Here is a 16,258-nt window from a genome sequence, read left to right as displayed (position 1 = left end):
AGGTGCTAAACGGCCTAACCCTCCAATACGATGGGCAGGCAGCATATGCTCATTATGAGCCGGAAATGTGCTGCCCGCCATATTGATATAGGCAAAAACACAGGCGTCTAGGGCCCGTGCCTGAAACGCCTGTTTGAGGCTCTTGTGGCAATATTGGGTTGCCCTAAAGCAGCCAGCGCCATTCAGGAAAATGTGGTCTACATGCGGCCCCTAAAGGGACTCCTGCTTTAAGGAGGTAAGATTTTAAATATACTTACCTGAATGTGGAGCCAGGAGCAGGCATGCTTCTCCCAACCTCACATTAATACCATACAAGCTGATGCCGGCCATCGCTCCCCCTCCACCACCCCACCTACCCAGCCAACATTGCAACCTTGACCCCCTCCCCGATCACCGCCATCATCCTCTCTCCTGATCCCAGCCACCGTTACCCTCCTTCCCAATGCTCCTCTCCTGATCAATGCCAATTCCCTTTTCCTGATCACCCTCATTTCCTGGTCCCCTTATAGTGATGTACCTGAGGGCCGCTACCTGGGAATGCCCATTAGGTATCCGCAGCTTGCTGGTTCGATGCTAATGAGGCCCAAGTACCAATATTATGTGCATCGTGGGCCTATCCATTCAGGCGCAGGAATCATTCCCTGCGACTCCGACAAGGCCAAATTTCTAGGCAAGTGATGTCACACTAAAATGCAATAACTGGTTACAACTGGCTACAACTTGCACAATCCATTAATTAACTTCAATTGAATTTCACCATCAGAATAGCTATATGTTTGATATTAAATACATATTTGTAAGCAAGTTAGATATGTTTATGTAAACGTAGTGAGTTGTGTGGTTGCTTGTACGTTATTCATTGTTATGTTCTGAATCCCACTGCAGATGCCAGCTAGGAGGAGTGAGAAGTACGATCAATTTAATTCATCTGGGAAAAAAATTCAAATAGATTGTGCTTATCTGATAACTTCCAGCAGCTGTGTTTTAAACTGGTAGCATCAGTAGTCAGATCATGTGCCAACAATTGTAACATGGAGAGGTAGCATTGGGACAGGAAAAAAAAGCAGAAAATATTGAAAAACATGTTTCTCTTCCGAGCTAAAGGAATCAGAAAAATCACCATTTAACCATCACTAACCCACATCTATCCGACTTCAGAGGGTACTATAGTGCATTGGAGACTTCAGCAGTGAAAATTGCTTGTACAAAAAACATCAAAATCCGGCCCTATATATTTTCCGATAAAATTATAAATTCACTAAGATAAAATCTCCCAATATGTCAAGTTAAGGGGAAAATGTAAATCTTAACTGCTTTTGCATGCAAGACATTATTATATAGAAATCTGTTGACATTCCTTTGTAATTCAAGCAGTAACATGATTAACTTAAACATACAGGCTGTATTTGGTTTTAAAGGAGACAGGACAGGAGTTTTAGAAGCATGAGTGACATAAAGCCTCTAAGTTATATGGACAGTGGGAATGGAAGAATTTTACAATCATTGTGCTTCAGACTAATAAAGTTTAGTAAACAATCAAGCCTAATATGGTGGGTAACAAGTACCATCTGCTTATAAAATCCAAACATCTTTGAATTGTCACCTTGCAATAACCAGGAAATGCCAAGGCATCAGTAAGACTTGTACTTGCCCACGGACTTTCTATGGGGTTTTGCATGGCAAGTTACTGTAAGTTAGAGATCAAAACAACGCAGCGCCCTCTAAAGGGCATCTGGGACCTGTGTGAACAGGACAAGCAGATGTGTATCTCCTCAACCAATCAGACTGAAGAATTGTTAATGAGCAGTGCAGAGTATGAACCAGGAAGTGTAAGTTAGAATAGTGATATCAGTGTCAAATCAGGTAAACACAGTGAAATAAAGAGGGAAAGAAAGATTGGATTAAGAAAGAGGGATAAAAGACAGAAAGAAAAAGTAAAAAAAGTACTTAAATTTTTAAAAAATCTCCAATAATTGAAAGCTGAAGGAGTGAGACTCCACACTTGTAAAAGTTAATTTTCAGTGCCAGAGAAGTTTTTTGGCAATAATTAAGACTTACCATGACATTAAAAGGGTACTTAGACTGGAATGGACAGGCCTTAACCTTTTGTGGCAATAAATAAAAAGGTGAGAGAGTGGAATAAATTAACAAAGAATGCTAATAGGCAGACAGCTTAAATGGGTTCAAGAAACAACAGCATGTATTTTTGCAAAGGTAAATGTTTGATATATATGAGGAGAAGGTGGTAGGTTAAAAATGGATTAGGCTGTATGGGCCCAATGGCCTTTTCCAGTTCCTAAGAATTCTTGTGTTCTAGATGACAACAGCTACCTGTGTTAGTGGTATGTATCTGTTGTAATATATGTCACCTTGCGTCCCTCTCCAGCAACAGTTACATTTTTACACATGACATATCTGTAATCGTCATTTGAAGAAAACTTTAGAATGATTTTTGGAGTACATAGTGCCCCAGACTTTGGACTCAGTATATATTTACACAGATGGATTGGGGTGCTGCAGTATGATCCAGATTAATGTGCAACAAATTTAGCTTCACAATTTATTGTTGAATTCAAACTTCCATCTAAAATGACAGAATATGGGAAATGCTAAATTGGAATTCTGTGCTTGCGTTCAGGGGTGGAACTTATTATTGCACACATCCGCAGAGACATGCAAATATTTTATCGACAATAATTTATCGACCGCATAAAAGTAAGTTTCAATAAAAAGCCCTTTTCATTTGCATCTGAAGCGGTTACTGCGAAATTCATTGGGAAGGGAGTAACCTGACTCAGGAGAAATCATCCAAAACACATAATTCTAAGCATTCTGGAGCTACACTAGCAGAGGCCACTGATCCCTCACATAGACTCATATTTTAATTGCATAAATAAGCCACTGTGTAAAACCATTTATCCAGATTGGATGACAATGTGTCCTTATAAGAATTTTAAAAATGACTCCTACGTTCTTATATATTCTGATCAAGTAACCTATATTTTCTTTTAATAACACCTGCTTTTCTTTAAAATTTGCTAGCCCAAAAAGGTTGTGTGTGTCTCCAGATAACTGTAGTTCCATTGGTTTCTTTTTTCAGCCATTTGCAAGCTGTACTATCACAACTTCACACAAGTATCCAAGTTACATTAATTTAAATTTAAGAGTAATTAGTGCAGTGGTTCAAGTGGGCAGCCCACCACCACCTTTTCAGGGCAACTAAGGATGGGCAATAAATACCATCCTTGCCAGCAGATTCCACATCCCAAGAATGAATTTTTAGAAAAATTATATAGTCACGTCATGTATCAGATATGTTTTACATAAGCAATTAACTTGGTGTTACAGAACACACAAGCTAGTGCATCTTTCACACCAAAGTTTGTGAAGTATTATCACTAAAATGCATCAGTGCTTATGAATACATGTCATAATTCCACTGTTAGATTATGGCATTTAACGGTCAGAAAAAGTGACTGATGGCAAACACAATGCTATAGCCAGTAATGGAAGATGTGACACTGGAGTGTACAGTTAATATCTTAATCCAAGAGCTAAGCAACTCACCTGGTGCAGCTGCATCTATATCTGTGGTTTTCAACTGGCAATATGGATGAGCAATGGCATGTAGCATGTGCGCCAGCATGCTGCTTCCACATTCACAGCCATAACATATCAAACAACATCTGTTAACAATCTTTATGATGTTCAAACCGGGGCTTTTACAATCACTTCTAAAAGCAGCATAAGACTGGAATGATATCAGAATTCCAGACTGTTCAAGCTTTGGTCCATTTACTATGTAGCAAGCAAGAATGATCTTCTCAACATCAAAGTGCTGAACATTTCCTATTCCTCCCTTAACAGAGGACTTCAAGTTCAACTCCAAACTGTAATCGCATGTAAACTCATTAACCCTCACTGACTGGCCTTTTTACAAGATGAACCACTTCATAGAGGCATAACATGTTGCGTTGGGAAAATAAAAATAGAACACACTCCATCAGCCAATCATGGAACAGCCCTGGTGGCAACCAGCTGAGGTTTCAAGGAAAGACTATTCTGTCTGACAGCTAAAGGAAGGATTGCGGTAGTAGCGCCAAAGAAGTAAACTAGTTCGAACAATGTACCATACTGTGCTTGGAAAAATGTAAGAACCTCTCTACATTTTTCTCTTCACGCTCCCCATAACTTAAGGTGATTGGCAAAAGAATCAAAAGTGATGTGAGGAAAAACTTTTTTTTTTACACACAGCAAGTAGTTATGATCTGGAATGTGCTGCCTGAAAGGGTGGTGGATGTAGATTCAATCGTGGCTTTCAAAAAGGAGTTGGATAAATATTTGAAGGGGAAAAATTTGCAGGGCTACGGGGAAAGAGCAGGGAAATGATACTAACTGGATTGCTCCTACAAAGAGCTGGCACAGGCTCGATGGACCGAATGGCCTCCTTTGTGCTATAACAATTCTATGATTCTAGTTTGTAAATTTTGATAAACTAATCAAACACACTGCATATGTTAGCATTGAGAAAATTCTGTCCCATGTATCTCTACTCTTTAAAACCTGATATTAAATTAACCAATCAGCTTCCACATTGACAACGAAGACACTATCTTGATGACAACTATCTTGATTTGTGAGCATTACTCTGCTTCCCCGAGACAACTATAAAATCAAAGTCCATACAAGAACTACCATACAAGCTGTACTTCACATGGAAGACTAAACACACCTAAAATAACTTAAAACAAATGTGAAATATACTCTGTAATTATCTGAGGTAATACTTTTGATGGTGCAACAAAAGTACTAGTTTTCAAACATCTTTGAAAAGTGAAAAGGGATTGTGCCACTGGTCACATAGCTGCGTTATTTACAGATTTCAGATGTAAACAGTTTTCAACCACTTTAAACAGAGATATATAATTTGGAAAAAAACATTCTCCCAATCTTCTCCCCTCCTCTCATGATGGCGCTAACTCATGCAGTGCTCCATGTGCTGGCAGCAATACCTCACCTGGGTAGCTTTTCATGCGTGAACTTAGACCATAACTGTTGTCAGGCTATTTGAGCATGGGGCATGACAGGTGAGCCCAATTCTGGCTTCCCCCAGTGTATACAAGTGTGGGTTTCCAGCTGGGTTTTTGGAGACTGACCAAATGCAGGAACTCTGGCACACGTCTGCCTTCTCTAGCCCAAGGATACAAGAGCTCAACTCTAGTATTTTTACTACCCCCTGGCTGAGATCAGTTAAGGGCAGAGGCGAGGGATCGAACCTAGAGTTTAGTTCCACACTGGGCAGTGCACTTGCCAACTGATCTATTAGTGGAGCTTTTTTTATATAAATGATTAAGTTGTACTCTAAATGATATATAAATGTATTTCAAGTTTTCGTTTAATGTTACTATGTAGGACCTGATCTTCCACAGTTCCTCTGTCACAAATAGTACTGAATATTCAAAGAATTAATCAACATGCCTCTAGACTAGGAAGGAGAAAAAAAAGATAGCTATGGTCCCTGCACCTGACTACCATTTAGTCATTAGTGCTGGAATATGTACATTTTGTGGAGGACAGGGTCAGGCTCAGCGGCAACACCACTCATGGTCAAACAGACTGCCGACTCTCCCAGTCTAGGGTCACGTATAAAGAGCAGCCATTTGAGGAGAAAGTGGATGGATGTCCACGCTTATGGACTTCTAGCCCTATAGGAGTCCAGTGCCTCCAGGAGAGGAGAATAGAAAATGGTGCGAAGGGGGGTAGGGTTAGCCACCAGGGAAATAAGAAATCCTCTGGACACTACAGGGTTAACTAATGGGTGGAGGGGTGCAGCCATGAACTCCCAATATACACTTCCAGTGGTGGAACCTCCATGCTGGGACAATGAACTCCCAAAATTACCCTTATGTGTAGGGATATTGTAAGTGCATTCATGAGATTTCTTCTGTTCAGTATTTCTAGTGAATCAGAAACACATGTTTATGATTTTTCTCGGGACAACAGATTCTTCCAGGTATCTTAACTGCTGACTATTTAGTTAATTTACCTTGTTGGCAGTCACTTCCGGAAACCCTTATGGTTTGTTCTTGGGACCCAGGATTCACACTGTTGCTTCCTTGTAGGATGATGTCTTTCTTGATAAGAGAGCCTTTATTTACAGAATTAACACGAGTAGGAATTGGCACAAATGTAGGATCTAAGTCCATTATCAGCTTATTGAGTTGTTCAATTGACTGATCAATATCCAAAGTTGGGGAAGAAGGCAAATCTTGCTCTTTAGATCCTAACCCTGTACCATCAGCAGTCTGATCAACCTCAGAAGGTTTGAGACCTTGCTTTTCATGTTCAAACAAGACCTCAGAGGTTTGGTGGTCTTGTAACTTACTGTCTCCTGATAATGTACTAAGACCCCGCTGCACAGCATCCCTACTGCTAGACCCTCTCGTGGGAGTATCAGGAAGTTTGAGCGTTGTTTGTGTTCTGCTCTGATCTTCTCCAGTGCCCACCATTGCAAACCTCAAATCATTTTCTGCTGGATAGGCATACTGTTGAGCAGCAACCATCTGCTGTTGTTGCACCCAGGTTTGAGTTGAATAATTGCTCTGATTGTAACCCTGTGGTTGTGTTGACAGTGAAGGGTTTCTTGGTCGTTGAAAGGCATTCTTTGCCTCAGTAACTCCAACAAATGTTCTGTCATACACGGTTTCTGTTCCTATACCAAGGTCCGGTACAACAGCATTGTGTAGATCATCTCCAGTGTTGCTACCAAATCCATCTGACAGCAAAGAATTCTGACTGCTCTTGTGAAAACTGAAGTTTCCCAGATTGTTTGATGGTTGACCTTCTGAAGAGGAGAGAGTCCCTATGCTGTCCACACTATGCAGATCATGGTTTGGCATTTCATCATCTAAAATGTCAGTCTCCCTGTCCTTGGCTTTGAGTTCACCATTCACATGAACCTGAGCTGGTACAATGTGACGTACTCCACTGTATTTTACTCTTGTTTCAGTCATATCCTTCAACTGCACAGAATTCTCCAGCCCAAATCCACTTAAAAGCCTGTCCAATTCAGCCTTCTCTTGCAGGCTTAGGCCTCGCTTGACGCCTGGTGGCAAGTGCTCCTCTGTTCGGTCTGTTCTTATGGAGGCTGTAGAATTTCCGGAGTCACTGCTGACGGACAGCGTGTGGTCAATTTGGTCAGGTCCAGTATTCACAGGAGCACCACCAATAGGAATGTTGCCTTCAGAGGAGCTTTTCTTTCGTACCTTGGCATACAGGCTTCCATCGATAGGCCCTTGGGTGTGTGACACTAGGATAAGAAAGGAAAAGAAAATAACAAAATATAATGACATTAAACCACCCAATATCATTTGGTGTCAATGATACTAGGAACATCTTTAAATTCTTCTTCCAACATTGGTTTAAACTCAATAGCAACAAGTATCTATTTTCCATTTTAATGGTGCGACAAAGATTGCGTTGTCATCAAGAGAGTATACTTTTTTTTAGCTCCTAGACTGATTTTAAATCGATCAGTAATGCTCACTTACCAGTTCTATGCACTCAACAGAACCATTATACAAAAGAAAGGCACATATGTACATAATGTCTTTGTTAGACTAAGTACACAAGCTTGGAGCATTACTCAGTTATAATCTTCAATTAGTATCACATTAAAAATATTTTTTTTAAACTGGGAACGAGTTTCACAACTACAATTTTAAGCTAGCATTCCTTACTGAAATATAAGAAGTTGAAACTTGTATTCATCATTAAATATTTTTCACTTCAAGCCTTCCAGATGGTATTCATAAGTAGAAACGGTTGGGTTCACTTTTTAAAATGTACATGGAAACAAAATAGGTCCTAGCAAGCAGCAAGTTAAAACAAATATCTCCATTTGTGCGGCTAACCATAATTTATTTGGGACTTCCTTGCTCATGAGTTATCCAGTCAACCTTGTGACTACAGATATTTATCATATTTTACTGCTGACATATCCTCTATGAATCTTGTATAAAGATGCAATCAAAGTGACAAACAACTGATCGTTTTCCTCTCAAGGCACCATAGCTAAGGAATTACAACAATCATAATGACAGCATACACTTTTGCTGGAGGGCATTATTATTGTGTTACTTTATGGCATTGCACAAAAAGTACACAATGTTTCTCCAGTGATACAATCAATCAGAGATGCCAATACTTCCAATTAGTCAAATGCCATTTTATTTTCGATTGCTTTACCTGTAGCAAGTAGTCTTTAAGAATTCCTAACATTCTGTAATATTTATGCACTACATCTGATCATTGTATAATTCAGCTCTCTGCATGTAAATACATGTGATAAAGCCAATAGGACTCATGTCCCAAGGACTTACAATTACTCAAGTGCGACAGATTTCATTCTGAAACTTAATATATTCTTCAGCTGCGAGTCTCAAATATAGTAGGCCTAAAAGATGTTCCCTGTATCTGGCTACATGTAGGATACTTGGGTGACTTAAAGAATAGCAACACACAAGCTCTGCCAAAGGCTCAGTGGATAAATATGGTGCCCGGCAAACAGAAGCATACAAATCAGAACGACGCCAGGTCCAATCCCTGCTGTGTGCTGAGGGTGCTGGATATCAGCTGACGACTAGATTGAACTGTGGTGCCCTCCACAGTCAATGAGCCTGCTGACACTTACTGTCCAAGCTCAGACATGAACTGTCACTTGAGTAAGGTATTGGAGAAAAATAAAACAGCAATCCAATTAAAGGGTTAGTGTGTCATAAACTGCAAGAGCAATAAACATATTAAATCAAAGCCTTTTTCTTTGAGGTCATGGTTTCCTGTTCCTCTGAAAAAAGTAGTGCCACATAATGTAAGATCTTAAAGAATATGAGCTTTGTGAGTGCCGTATATTGTAAACATCACCTGCTACCTGTCCTCTAGATGGCATTATACCTCCGTTAATAAACTTTACAAGAATTGCCATTCTGCATTTCACTTACAAATACTGCTAATTAGAAACATACAAATCATTTTCACCTGCTCCTGCATTCACGACAATTAATTATTAGATGTAATATATTTGGATTTTCAAAAGGTCTTCGATAAGGTACCGCATTGTAGACTCATGAGTAAGGTCAAAGCACGTGGAGTCGGGGATAGGTAGCAGAATGGATAGCAAGCTGACTACAAAACAGAAAACAAGAGAGTAGGGGTTAAAGGTAGTTACTCAGACTGGCAAAAGGTGGGAAGTGGTGTTCCACAGGGATCGGTGCTGGGACCACTGTTGTTCACAATTTACATTAACGATATGGATTCGGGAATCCAATTTCAGAATTTGCGGATGACACCAAATTGGGGGATGTAATCAATGCGGAGGAAGAATGCGTTAAAATGCAAGAGGACATTAATAAACTTGCAGAATGGGCGTGTAATTGGCAAGTGAATTTCAATATTGATAAGTGTGAGGTGGTGCATTTTGATAAGAATATGGAGGCCGCATACTGCTTGGAGAGGGGTTTAAGGGTACAGATACACAAATCACCAAAAGTAGCAACGCAGGTTAATAAGGCCATAAAAAAAGGCAAATCAAGCTCTAGGGTTCATTTCGAGAGGGATAGAATTGAAACGCAGAAATTATCCACGTTCAAACATTATAAACACAACTGAAGGCACAGGTAGCTTGATGAATTGCCAACTCTCTCTCTAGATGTGTACATTTCACAATTTTGTTTGCTAAATGAAATACCCTAATTACAGATTAACCAAGTTCAAAGACCTCAGTATTTTGAATAATGCTGGAGCATGTCTATATATTAAAGTGGAAAAATTGATCTCAACATCATCAAACCACTAGACTGAAATTAATAAATAAAATTAAAAATCTATTCTCTTCCTTTTACACAGTGCTACCATCTTTTTAATCCTTATCTGTCTGGAGTGTCCTGCCACAAAATCCAAATAGAAGTAAACTAGATAAAGGCATTTCAAGCTGATAACACACCCTACAGCTATCCTTTTGCCACTCACTCAACACTTGTAAAAATAGAGGCAAATTGATTCCAGCTAGGTAAACACATCTGGGCCTCATCCACATGCTAACCCTACTTGCAATTAGCACAAAACTCACAGTAAGAATAAATATCCGATCCGATGAGGCGGTGTGTAGTTCAGAGAAAGCAGCTAAACCAAACGATTCATTGAAATATTTGCATATTGAGGCAACTCTGGGCATGTTCATTACTACATTCCTTTTCACAAGAAGGTTTTTTTAAAACTTTGGCTTGTCCCATTTTCCTTCTTTATCTCCTCTACCCCCAAACACATACAAACTTTACAAACCATGATCTATGCAAATACAAACATCTTACCTTTCACACTGTGTTTCATTACTGCAGGTACTAAAGGTTCCTCTGAAGAGTGCAGCTTTAGGGAGAATCACTGCACTCCAGGCTTACAGTGCAGCAACAGCATTGGAAAGGGGCCCTTATTTTTCATTATGTTGTGCGCTTTCCTCCCACTGAAGGTGACTGGTCTTACAAGATATGCATGAGACTTCTCACTGGCCAAATATGGCAATGGAAAATGTAAACAAGGGGGCGGGATTTCATGTGTGTTCAAGCTGGCTGCAAGCACCAGTGGAATTTATGCCTAGTGATTGAAATCATACTACACGTAACTTGGTGACTGCGTGTTGAAGGCATTCATTTTGTTAACCCAGTCCAGCTGTTTGGTCAGAATTCTCAGAGCCTAGAACAGACCGGTTGTAACCAATAAAGATAATCGCCCTGAAATTATGCATGGGCTAATAGCATACAAATGCTTGATGTGGTCATCTGAATTCCTGCTCTCCACTATTTTATGAAAATGGTAAACCATTTATAATAAAAGGGTTAATGCCTCCACTAAAATAACAGAAGGGGTTCTTTATGATATAATTCACAGACTCAAGACTGCTTCAACAACAAAAACTTGCATTTATATAATGTCTTTAATGTAGTAAAACATCCCAAGACGCTTCACAGGAGCGTATTCAGACAAAGATGGACACTAAGCCACATAAGGAGCGTGTTAAAGGAGGCGAGAGGTGTCGACAATTCCAGAGTTTAGGGCCTAGGCCGCTGAAAGCACGACCGCCAATGGTGGACTGATGAAAATCGGGGATGCGCAAGAGGCCAGAATTGGAGGAGCACAGAGATGTCGGAGGGTTGTAGGGTTAGAGGTTAGAGATAGGGAGGGGCAAGACCATGAAGGGATTTGAAAACAAGGATGAGAATTTTAAAATTGAGGCTTTGCTGGACTGGGAGCCAATGTGGGTCAGCGAGCACAGGGGTGATAGGTGAACAGGACTTGGTGCGAGATAGGCTATGGGCAGCAGAGTTTTGGATGAGCTCAAGTTTATAGAGGGTGGAAGATGGGAAGCCAGCTAGGAGAGCACTGGAATAGTAGTGTCTGGAGGTAACAAAAGCATGGATGAGGGTTACAGCAGCACCTCCCAAATCCACGACCTTTACCACCTAGAAGGACAAGGGCAGCAGGCTCATGGGAAAAACACCACCTGCACGTTCCCCTCCAAGTCACACACCATGCCCACTTGGAAATATATCACCGTTCCTTCATCGTCGCTGGGTCAAAATCCTGGAACTCCCTACCTAACAGCACTGTGGGAGAACCTTCACCACACGGACTGCAGCGGTTCAAGAAGGCGGCTCACCACCACCTTCTCAAGGGCAGTTAGGGATGGGCAATAAATGCCGGCCTTGCCAGCGACGCCCACATCCCATGAACGAATAAAAAAAATGAGCTGAGGCAGAGGAGGTGACCGAATGATATTATGGAGGTGGAAGTAGGCGGTCTTGGTGATGGAGAGAATATGGGGTCGGAAGCTCAGCTTCGGGACAAATAGGTCGCCGAGGTCACAAACAGTCTGGTTCAGCCTCAGGCAGTGGCTAGGAAGAGGGATGGAGTCAGTGGCCAGGGAACAGAGTTTGTGGTGGGGACCAAAGACAATGGCTTCATTCTTCCCAACATTAAATTGGAGGACATTTCTGCTCATCCACAACAAGCTTCAAATATAACAACGGTGATTTTATTTCTTTATCACAAAATCAAATCCAGAAACAAAATGATGTTTTGTATTGGAATTGGTAATTCTGGGAGAATTTGTCCTACTATGGTTGGCACCATTCAAAATGCCGTAGTCTCAACAGAATATGCTCATTAGATGAGGCATTGAAGTTGATATGTAGCAAGCAATATCACGATGTTAGAACAGTTTGCTGTTACAATGTTTCCTCCCTCCCCTCCCCAACACAGGACTCAGCTTTTTATACAAAAGACTGCAGATTTCACACACGAGTAAATTCAGCACTCTATGTTTTCAATAAAATCTCACTGAGACATATTAGCATTCCACTAGGCTCCTAGCAAAACTACTTTGAAAAAAGTGATAAACCCCCCATAAACACATACACAGAAGGTCAAAACATGCCCTTATTTTTAAATAACAATCCAAGTAAAGTTACAAAATCATCATACTCAGACTATTTACCTTTGTGTCAAATAGAAAAAATCTTTCCAGCCAAACGTCCAATTCAGACACACGTCTATAAACAGACTGTACAATGAATTACTTCTTTTACCAATTCCAAAGTGAATTGAAATCAATGTCACAAATTGGTGGTGGTTTAATCTTACATGCAGAAATCTCATTTAGATAAAGTACAGAATTATCAACTCTACAGGACAACTAGTGTGACTTTCCGTGTAGTGAAGTGACTAAATTCCCTATTATTTATATATACCAATGATATATGCATCTTCTACATGAAGTGTATAGTTTAACTAGTGATAGAGGATGAATTAAGTTCTGGAGAAGTAATTACTTTTTTTTTTAAGATTGCTCACTTCTTCATCCATCGAACTGATGGGAATTTTCAGCCGCCATTACAAGGCTACCATTTGGGAAACATTCCACTGCTCTTCGTGGCAGGCATTTCCCTGTTCTGAGTCATTCCACACATCAGTGATAATTCTTATTCTTCTGGCTGCTTACTAATGCACTTGAATTTCAAGGAAATCCTGAAAAACGATGGGTAAATTATGCCACTATGGCAGTTTTAATATTGTTTTTCAGCTGTCAGCTCTGTAGTGCAGGTTCTCTGTAGGCAGTGGCCATATCAAATTGTATCTCGGGCATTTTTTTTGTGACCAATGGTCTGGAAGACCTATTTTTACTGTGTCTTTCTGGGGCCAATGTACATGGTCATTTGGCAGCAGATGTGCACGTTGATGATGTTATGATGCAATGCCATTATCATCATGTACGGTACTATTCTCTCTGTAGTGGGAAATAGCTAAAACATCACAGCCAGTTGTGTTGAGTGGTAGGTCCCCACAGTATAGCTGGTTAACTGGCTGCACATTACAAGGCTGCCATTTGGAAAACTTTCCATTGCTCTTCATGGCAGGCATTTCCCTGCTCTGAGTCATTCCACACATCAGTGATAAAAAACATTTTCATGAAAACAAATCCTCTTGCCTTCCAACTGCTTTATATCTTTGTACCTGTCCTTGGTGTCTACAGTGATGTTCCCTTTCAATCCTAACCTACTTCTTAGTTCTGAGGCAGCTGGATGATGCTTTCCAGCAGGGGCCTTAGGGACTGAGATTACCCTTCATTTTCTTTGGTTATGGGCCTCTTTCAGTGTGTGAAATCTCTCTGTGTGCCATCATATGGAATGCAGCCCCGGTGCCAGAAAGCATTCCTTAACAGATGAAGTAAACATGCATATCCTACGAGCCTCTCACTGCTTTCCTACATGTTTGTCTGTAAATGAAGAGGAAGAAAAGGTTTTATGGTCTTTCATGGATATTTCAGGGAAGTAGCACATGGTGTTTAAGACAGGGAGGTTAATGTGGGTGGAAATCTGACATTGCATTGGTTCAAGTTATGATTTCCTCATTACCTTGCCTAATGTGGTGAGGTCATTGAACTACTTCTTGCATTAAGCAACTGTGCAGCAGTTACTGGAGGTGGCACTCACTGCGAAGGCCACGTCCTCCTACTGGATCTGATCATGCCCTTCAGGGGTCTCCTTCTCTCAGTGTAAAAATTTGGGTTCTCCTTTATCAGATTCTAGCCATTAACATCTCAACTAAAAAGTCTGCAAATGATGGAAGCTCAATGCCATGAAGAACCACCTGCCTCAAACACTGTAGTGGCCCAAATTGTTTTAAGCAGGAAATGGCTAACATGTCCCGTTTAAGTTGCTGCACCCAATTTAATGATGTAACAGCACTAGGTTCTTTTCCCCTGCCCCACATAGGTGAACACCCAATAGAGGGCACAAAAGCACTGGGAGCACACTGTTACTTTTAAAATTATATGAACCCAGGGAAATAGGATGGGATCATGGCAGGCTTACATCGACAAGCAGAAGTGCAGTCCCAGCGTACGTCAGCAGTGAAATCGCTGTAGAGAAAAAGCTAGCCTCCTACGTCTGCTACCTTTTACTTCAACTAAGCGCAATCCATGTTCTACATTTCCTTTATTCTAATTTATTTTGCACACCTACTTTTTGTTTCATTTAGGATAATCTTAGTCCTGATATTTGTTTTTAAGTTGCTTCCTCTTGAAGGGACACACGTATTGGAGGTTAGCGGTATTTGGCTTTTCCCAATAGTGTGTGTGTGTGTGTGTGTGTGTGTGTGTGTGCGCGCACGCACTGCCTGTTCAGGTGGACATTAAAGATCCCATGGCATTATTCAACACATGCCAATGCTTCTCCATCAATCAATACCATAAAAAAAATCATATTAATTGATCAATCATCTTAATGCTGTTCTTGGGATGCTGCAGCGGAGCAATGGCAGACACGTTTGCCTACTTAACAGTTACTGCACTCCACAAAGTATTTCACTGCATGAAGCACTTTGAGACATTTTCCTGACATGATCAGGTGATTTATAAATGCAAGTATTCCTTAGAAACCAGTTTAGAATTTCAGTACTTTCCATAACTGAATTAACTTTTCCTTGAAATGTATTTTCACAACTTTATCATTTATTTAAAATTTTACATTTGTTATTCCTTAAGTTTTTTTTAAAACAATGACAAGGCCTTAGAAGTGCAAAATGCTAAGTAAGTGTACTGTGCTTCAGGGAATATCACAATAGGAACTGATGCCTTAATGATTCCCATGCAGAGGAGGGGTGCGTAGAAGGGAGTTTTAAAATAGATTACACAATCTAAATTAGTTACATTAGATTGCTCACATTTGCTAAGTAGAATACACATTATAGAGTGGAGGACTTGGTTTATACTATTCAGGAGGAAGGTGTGGATAATAGTTATACTGAGTACCTCTACAACCTTACCTGCACGATATGTCAGATATATTAGTCAGAGTTGATAGGCCAGTGCCTGACTTACTGCAATTTCACTCCTGGGATGAAAGTCTCCTTTGTTGGATGTCTACCTGTAAGGGTTTTACATGGAGCGATTTTGGGCATTTTCAATCCAGTTCCCGGTGGGCACTGGCCGACAGCACTAAAGTACCCACACTCTCACTCTTGTTATTGCTGGTGTAAGAAATGGAAACACATCACATTGCTGCAGTAGGGAGTGCTGTTCCTAGGCTAGCACTGAGGCATATTATTGGGGCAGAGTGCAGGGAACTTTATTCGACATCTAATTGTATAATAACTGACTTGAAAGTACATGCTGCGACACTGGGCGCCCAAAATGGATACTATTCCATTCCACTAACATCCCTCCTTTAGTGAGAACAAACATTAAACAAATAACATAGATTATCCAAATAAGATTTAATGCAATACGCCTGTCTTACCTTCCCCATCAGCGTTGAGGACCTCATACGAGTCCCATCGAATCAATGGATCAGCAGTGTTATAATCCACAGTTACACCATGATCATTCTGAAGATGCTCAGAATCTATAAAAGGAGAATATGTTTAGCATGACATGTACAATTACAAATGGCTTTACATTCTCATAAGCTGTTTACTGGAGCAAATATATTCCTGACAACATCTGTCTTACTCCAACTGATGGATTTTGTGATATTGTTTTCAACATGCAAGAAGATGTATCTTTCATCCATTGTGAGATACTATCAAAATGTAGTTGCAGCTGTTTAAGAATAAATAAAAACAACTGTTTGAATGGAAAGCTTAGAAAGGAAGTTTCAGAGCTTGGATTAATGATGTATCTGATCCAGAATCCCACAAGAGTCAGCAC

General features: G+C 40.4%; 1 protein-coding gene across 6 annotated transcripts in view; it reads right to left on the bottom strand.

Annotated features, from left to right (window-relative positions):
- The window catches only part of LOC137341956 (tensin-3-like), a 385,280-nt gene that overhangs the window by 72,949 nt on the left and 296,073 nt on the right, over positions 1–16,258 (bottom strand). For 5 of the 6 annotated variants that reach the window (XM_068005512.1, XM_068005503.1, XM_068005521.1 and 2 more), the window contains 2 exons: positions 15,849–15,953; positions 6,047–7,309 (listed from right to left, as the gene is read on the bottom strand). In XM_068005512.1, coding sequence (XP_067861613.1) covers positions 6,047–7,309; positions 15,849–15,953 — 1,368 coding nt within the window. The remainder of the gene's footprint in view (positions 1–6,046; positions 7,310–15,848; positions 15,954–16,258) is intronic. The other variant, XM_068005544.1, reaches the window with a different exon arrangement.

Source organism: Heptranchias perlo, chromosome 2 (genome assembly GCF_035084215.1).
Source record: "Heptranchias perlo isolate sHepPer1 chromosome 2, sHepPer1.hap1, whole genome shotgun sequence".
NCBI classification, from domain to species: Eukaryota; Metazoa; Chordata; class Chondrichthyes; order Hexanchiformes; family Hexanchidae; genus Heptranchias; species Heptranchias perlo.
Note: the sequence above shows the minus strand (reverse complement) of the source record. Positions and strands in the feature narration are given on the sequence as shown.